The 7,497-nt window shown below is 50.4% G+C and overlaps 1 protein-coding gene across 1 annotated transcript; it reads left to right on the forward strand.

Moving 5' to 3' along the window:
• Window positions 1-58: 58 nt before the first annotated feature.
• COCCADRAFT_91640 (uncharacterized protein) lies at window positions 59-2,345 on the forward strand (the record flags this gene model as incomplete). The annotated part of the gene is made up of 3 exons (XM_007712427.1): window positions 59-107; window positions 175-1,464; window positions 1,513-2,345. The coding sequence occupies 3 exons, from the start codon at window positions 59-61 to the stop codon at window positions 2,343-2,345; spliced, it is 2,172 nt and encodes a 723-aa protein (XP_007710617.1).
• Window positions 2,346-7,497: the final 5,152 nt, after the last annotated feature.

Raw genomic sequence — 7,497 nt, forward strand, 5'->3', positions numbered from 1 at the left:
ATACACGCGCGCTTTGACGTCTGCCCTGACAGTGAGACGTGCTGTTGTTTGCGCCGAAATGTTGGCCACCTTTGCCGCTAACAACGAGTTTTTCAGGAAGCGCAAAAGTACGACCAACAAAGTGACAGAGCGGCGGTGCGCGAGACAGGAACAAGTCAGCTAACGGCACCACAGGAGTCCACCGCGCATGTGAATCATGCAAGAAGCGGAGAAAGCGCTGCAGCCATACTTTTGACGACGAGGGCAGTACTTTTGAAGACGACAAGGCCAGTACTGGAATCGGAAGCTCTTCCCAAAGTGGACACGCACCCAACCATACCTCAGATCCTCGTGGGCCTTCTGCGAACGGGCATTACCATGCCCAAGATCCAAGAGGGCCCCGTGGGGACCTGCATTCTCACGGCCATGCCCAGTCCACAATGCCGCCGTCACAAAGCCCGGCCTCCGACCAAACCGCCCAGACTCCACCAAACTTCTTGGGCTACCTGAACCCAGAAGCTGTCTTGCGAGAGCAAGTCCATTCGGAGCGAGGAAAGACAGCATCATCGCCCGGCCCACCTCCTATCGGCCAATGGGTTGAGGAGCGAGACCAGAGGCCAAATTCGACGCAGATAGGGCCCCATACTGCGCGTATCGTCGAAACAGGACCGCAGTCTAACCAAGAATCTCAAATATCCCGCGCTCTCTTGACGTATCTGGAAGCTGTCGGGGTAGATATTCTGCCCTCCCGGGCAAACCAAACTGCCCTTCTTGAGATTTACTTCAACTACGTTCATCCCCTGCTGCCACTGGTGGATAAGGATCTCTTTTACGAGCAATACAACCATGGCCGAGAACCTAGGATACTGATGCAAGCAATCTGCATTGTGGCATCGAAGCACGCAACCGCTGCAAAACACCTATACCTAGGAAACACTGCTCAGCCAATGAACCCGCGCGAGTTTTCACAGAGACTGTACAATGCCGTCATAGTCGGAATTGAAGCAAAGCTGGAAAAGAACCGTGTCGTGCTCATTCAAGTACTCGCTTTGATATCGCTCCACTGCGAAGGACCAGATGGCGCTGAGCAAGCTTCGATGCATCTTGCTCAAGCTATACATCATGCTCACACATTCGGTCTCCAGTTTGGTCACCAGTGGAAGAATCAGAGCTCCGAGTCGCAAGGCAACCTGGAAGATGTCTTTTGGTGTTTGTGGAGTCTTGACAAGATCAATGCCTGTATGAATGGACGTCCTCTACTTATGCATGACCGAGACAATAGCTTGAGGCAGCTGCCATCGGATCCCGAGAAGCGGTCGAGCCCTTTTGGTATCTGGCTTCAGATATCAGAGATGCTGGACAAGGTCATTGATTACTACCGGCCTGGTAGAGCAGCCGAAGAGACGGGCTGGGAAGGTGATGACTTTCTGGGATTCGAGGAGATGGTTGGAGATGGTGAAGACAAACTCGATGGTCCGATTATGAGTGAGTGCTCAAGTTGGTATTGTATCCATAATTTACTAACATGTCTAGGTCTTTTGTCACTGTTCCACCATACCATGTGCATGGCTTCACACAAGTCACTTTCGATTAATGCCCCAGTCAAGTCGACACCTTCGTATGTTCGCCAGAGTCTGTCAGCAACAAGAGTCATTCATCTTCTCAACGCCGAATCTCCTGAGCTCCTTCCACCACTACCCATTGTTCCGTATGCGCTCGGAGTAGCTCTCAGCGTAGTATACCGCCACTTCCGGTCCCGCCGTCTCAAGGTCCACGTCAATCGCGCTACTGAAGAACTGAAGCAGTGTGTACGTCTGCTCGATCGTCTACGTAACGCATGGTGGGCAGCAGGCACAATGGCCGATCTCGGACGAGCAGTCCTCAGCAACGCAGCCGGCCGCAACACCACAACTGCTAATACGCCCATGCCCGTAACATCAGAGCCCCGTGACCCCGAATCCAAGACTGGCCCTCCAACACCACAGAACCCACAAAACACCCAAGCCCCACCCTCTAATCAGCCCCAACACTGGCAACAAGATATGGAAACTCGCATCGACCCCCGTCTCCAACACAACCAGCAGCCTCATTCCCACGCAAACTCACCCATGACTAGTCTTCTGAATCCCATACCACCGACACCTGGCCAGCACCCAACGAGCAGCGAGCGCGCCGATCGAGCGCCCTTGACGGGTCCTCCAGCGGGCTTCGGCTTCGCAGAGCAATCACCCGACTGGCTCAATTTCGACGCTGCGTTTGAGAATTTCGAGGGCTTGTTGGGGAGTTCGGGCGCGGACCTGAGTAATGAGTTGTTTAAGCCGTTGGGGTATGAGACGCTTGAGGGGTTTTTGGATCCTGCTGCTTGATGGGAGGGGAAGTTGGTTTCACAGGAGTTGTGGTTGTGGTTGTATATATGTATGTGGCTATGGACATGGAGTGGGTTTTTCTTAATTGGGTTGGGCGGGTAATGGTTTGCTGTTTTGATGGAAAAATTTAGGTCTGGATTGGGAAATGGATGAACAACAATATAGTTATGGGTGCTTATGAGAAGTATTGCAATGTTTTGAATATGAGATTTTATCTTTTATTATTGTCGACACATCTTGTTACTCGGGACTTTCGTCATTAGTCTCTCTTTACAGCTTGGGGATACAGCATGCACTCCGAATCCTGATCAAGATTGCATCATCCCATGATATCTCAACGCTGTATTCAAGTAGATACGAATATGTTTTACCTATGTAATCAATTAGGCACGTTATGTTCTGGAACTGTAGCATTTTTTTTTCTTCGCAGCAAGTATTTTTCGGTGTATCTGGAATGCGAAACGAGGGAGATCACATATGTCGATAGGTCAGATTACAGGAATCAGGAGGGGATATTGGACATGCATGTAGCGAACAAAAGAGAAGAAGAAAAGTAGACCGAATTGTTTTACGTAAATAAAGGCAGATACCACGCTGAAGAGAGAAAGTATGCTATTTTCAGCAAAAAAACCGCGTCACTGATTGTTCGTACTCCACTCTAACTCTTGCAGCACCGCTGATGGGAGATTATAAAACAAGCACATCACAGTATCTATTTACAGAATCCTTATTGCATAATGAGAAAGAGTGATTATTTCTCTTTCCATTCGAGCTCTGAATCTCTGCACACGTTACTGAGGCCACTAAATCAATGCTGATGAATGCTGTGGCTGCGAAAACAAGCATGATTAAAGAAAATAATAATAATACAGCCATTACATCCATATTTGCTAAGTAAAGAAATGCGGGTCATCGTGTTTACTATTCAGCTAGACGCAAATCGAGTTTTCACTGGTGTTGTTTTTATTTTCGTACCTACTAGCTTGGGATAATCTCGTAATATCGGTTCAGCACCGCCCATTCTGCTGACGAAGACCCCCCCAATACGAAAAAAAAGTACGAAACTAGACTCACCCCACTTCCAAGTGCCGCGTATACTGGTACTTCTTTTTTTTTCCCAGCTTCCACTCCCCCTATTTTTGCTGACGGAGCGGCCGGTAGTGGAGAGAGACTAGACTTTATTGGTGATTCAAGAAAGTTTTTACGTGCGGCATTATGGTTTTCCGATGACGACGACGACGACGACGAATGTCTGAGATTCACGGTTGTTGCCGCTGCTCTTGTCTCCACCATCAGCACCCAGCCCAGCTTGAGGAAAAGTTTATTCAAAGGGGCCTGAGGCAGACTCACTCTCACGCACACACATTACGGTTGCTCAGCATATGCCACATCTGAGCTGAAGAGCGAGGTCTTTCTTTGTTCCAGTAACCGCCCAAAGTCCACAACGCCACTCACCCCCCATTACTCACAGCACGAAACTAAAAACCAGGCAAACCATTTCATGGCGGACTAACCTCGATCTCAGCAGGATCACAGGTGTCTTACACTCCCACCCTCAACCTCTCACCACTCCACCTCGCCCATGCATATCCATCCGAGACACCGGCGCCAAACCTACCCATCCAAAGACTCCCCCCAAAAAAAGAAGAGCCGTCCATGTGTAGGACTTTGAGTACGTACATTCTTATCCGCACCATGCCTGTTGGCCCAACCAAGTAAACTCCTACGCCGCATCCATGCCTTTGCATGGCACCAGCGCGTATGTACAGTAGATATCGTACATTTACCTTTTTGCGGTAAACTTGTCCAAACTCCACACATCATAACCACCCCCCCCCCACCAACAACAACACCGAGAGAAGGGAGCGGCGGCTCTACAGTTACCAGAGCTACAGCCGCCCGGGTTGAACAGTGACTTACATATTTTTGATACACGCACATACATACGATATATTCATAGAACGCGTTGGTTCTGAGGTCGGGAGGGGGGAGTGATGCGGCTAATGCGTAGTGTATGTAGACCCGGGCGGTTAACCAAACCCCCCTTCCCCCCCGCTACTATTTTCAGTAACGACAACCCGCTCTCTCTCTATTTCTTTGAATGTCCCACCTCCAACCATCTTCTCCCTGTGGTGAAACCCCCCTCTCTCCCCCCGCAAAACGCCACGAACGCAAGTGCAACCGGGCTGAAAAAGTTATGGCGTGCAGATGCGTTAACCGTGCCGCGGGGAAGGGGGGGGGGCGGAGAAGGCGGAGCCCCTCAAGGACCCCTTGCTTTGTCCACTCGAAAGGGTTCAACACATGCTGACGCGATGTTGTTTCGTTTTGTATGTATCTAAAGGGAGGGGGAGGCGAAAGGGCAGGTTGCAGGTAGGTATCTACGAATGGATAGATGGGCGTTACGCGGATGGCTGATGTTATACACTCTACCGGGCGTCTATGTACAGCAGTAGACGCGTATGCGTTTTAGTATAGCATCAAGACATGTATGTTACGAGGTATGCTGGTAACATCAAACATGCTGACGAGAGGGGGATTCATCACAACTGGTGACATGTGCAGATGGGCTGATGGGCGATTTTTTTTAAAACCACCAAGCATATTCCCTTCGTAAGTGTATGCGTATGGATGGCGGTCTGACGACCAAGTCACGGTGCTACCATGGGTAAACGTAAACGCGAGTGTATCTCTTACTCAACTCCGCCCGCCCATCCGCTCCGCCCCATGTTGAAGGGACACTTGTTTCAGATTCAGGTTTGAAGACACTGACGAAGAAAAAAAGGTGGAGTGAGCGAGAGAGAGAGAGGCGGCGGAGCGGGTTACGTTGGTTGCGCAATCGAAACCCGACCGGTGAGGCGGGAAGAAGAGAGACATATTGGCCCAAGTGGCAAAGTATGGAATACGGGGGTGGTGGTGGTTTCTGGTTCCGTTGTTGGGCCCGTTGGGCCGGTGTACGAGAATGGTTATTCGCGGGTTACATGGTACACATAGGCTACCACAGCCTCGTTGCGCGCGCTTGCTTGCTGCCTGCGAGACAAGAAGTTTCGTAGGGTGAATCCGTGTAAGGAACAACCCTGTGGCGAAAAGAAAGAAGAAGATGGAGCTTGTAAATGTGTCGTCAATGCCAAAATGAGGCGAAACATGGTACTCGCAACGAGCGTCATCAGCCGCTGTGCGCGTGAGCAGCCGGTAATACGTAGTAGTTTGGGTCTCTTTTTTGCCTTTCCTTTCTTTTTTTGGGATCGCTAGGTTGCAGGGCTGCCCTCCCCAACGGCCCGCCTGGTAGACCCTGCGCGACACACCGATTTAGACAGGAAGAGCGCAACCACGTGAGAAGCGATACACTATTGCGGGCGTGCACAGAGCCCCGGAATCTCGTGTTTGCTGCAGCGAAAAAAAGGTTCGTGCATGTGCGGACTGGAGAATGAGGCTGAGTGGGTGGCGAGAAAGTAAGGTTTTGGTTGATTCAAGCAAGAGTCACATGCTCGTAGGCAGAAGGTTGATCGAAAGGGGAAGCATGATGGCGCAAAAAGGCGAGCTCACGTGCGCGGGCGGCTTGAGATGGTGCTCGATACAATTCATGGGCAGGCGGCCCAACGCTAGACAAGCTACAAGGTTGGCGCCTGTAATGCCAAATCGCTTATGGCGGCTACGCTCCCTCCGTGGGAGGAAGGAGAGAAGGAAAACGCTATGGCGGTGACGTAGAGCTATTGAGCTTGGGGGGCAATATGTCGGCACGACTCTTTGAGATTTTTATTTGCTCATGCAACGAAGGGCCGTTGGGGAGGAAAAGAAGGTGAGAAGAAAGTTATGAATAGCAGTACGCAAATGGAAGGAGGTGGTCTTGGCAACAGCTGACTTGGAAGGTGCCGAAGAATGCTAGAATAGAGCAAGAGGTGTGTTGAGAGGAGAAAGAATCGGGAGATCATCAGATTTCATTGTGACTGCATAACTCGCCGTAAGTATAATACGTTGGTTTTCAGTGGCCCCGACAAGCGTGGTGCTGGTGCGATGTGCACAGGGCAAATATCGTACACATCATCAAAGGTTGCAAGGGGAAGAAAAGAAGACGATAGAACAGAGTATGGAAAGAAAAAAAGAGGGTCCGCTGGGCCCCCTAAAACCATGAGCATATTTGCTGCCAGTAAAGCAACAGATAGATTATTGTTTCCTTAGTCATTAACAACGACGATCCGGCGCAAATCCCCTAAAGAAAATGGTGCCACTTTCTTGCGGCTTGGTGGAAATTTGGGGCCAACAAACAAAGCGAACAGAACAGCGTCAAGGTCATAACTTTACTATAACTTACTAGTCTGAGCGGCGCGGGTGTGCCAGCACGCCCAAGGGAAAAAAAAAAGAAGACTATGGCCAAATAATAATTTAAAAGGGCCATTTGGAAGGAACGACCACGACGGCATACACCGGAAAAGGCCCGAAAAGGACGTGCCGCCGAACCAATCTTGCGAGGGAGAAAGAGAGCGAGGAGAGAGAAAGGGCAGGATTTAGGTTTGGGAAAAGTTTGGTTCGGTGATTAGCTGCCGCTGACTAGGGGGATGGGAGGGGGCACTAGGACACGTGTATGCCAATGGAGAGAAGCAACAAAGCTCATACCCCAATGTGATCTTCGGTGCCGACTAGAAGGGACCCTTTGTAAGCGAAAGATTTGGGAGTTTAATTTCGAGGCGCCAGCGAGTTGGGTTCCATGGAATCATGGCCTATGCGGGCGATCTTGTGAACCATGGTGGAGCAAAAGACGGGTGGCTTTCCCTAAAAGTGAGTTTTCTTGGGAGGGGGAAGCTGTTCAATGATGATTATGATGGTCGGCTACGCTGAGTCCAGTGTTGGGGTTCTTGGGACGGTGGGCAAGCCATTGTATCATGAGGCCGATTACCCTGAGCATCCGCGGCCGTGTCATTGGCGTGACATGCAAGTGAGCATTGTTGGGCGAAAGTGGCTGATGCAATGATGAAGAAAAGAAAAGAAAAGTCTATCTGCACACACGGGTTCCTTTCCTTTGTGTGTCCAAGGACGTAGGCTGCAGAGTTGATCAGAGGGTCCGGGTATAGCAACTTTGGAGAGTGTACGGAGGTGCCTCACAAAAGTTCTGTCCCACGCTAATCTCGGCGCTTCGGCACAACTCTTCTTGGCGCAA

This window comes from Bipolaris zeicola (genome assembly GCF_000523435.1).
Source record: "Bipolaris zeicola 26-R-13 unplaced genomic scaffold scaffold_43, whole genome shotgun sequence".
Classification (NCBI taxonomy): domain Eukaryota; kingdom Fungi; phylum Ascomycota; class Dothideomycetes; order Pleosporales; family Pleosporaceae; genus Bipolaris; species Bipolaris zeicola.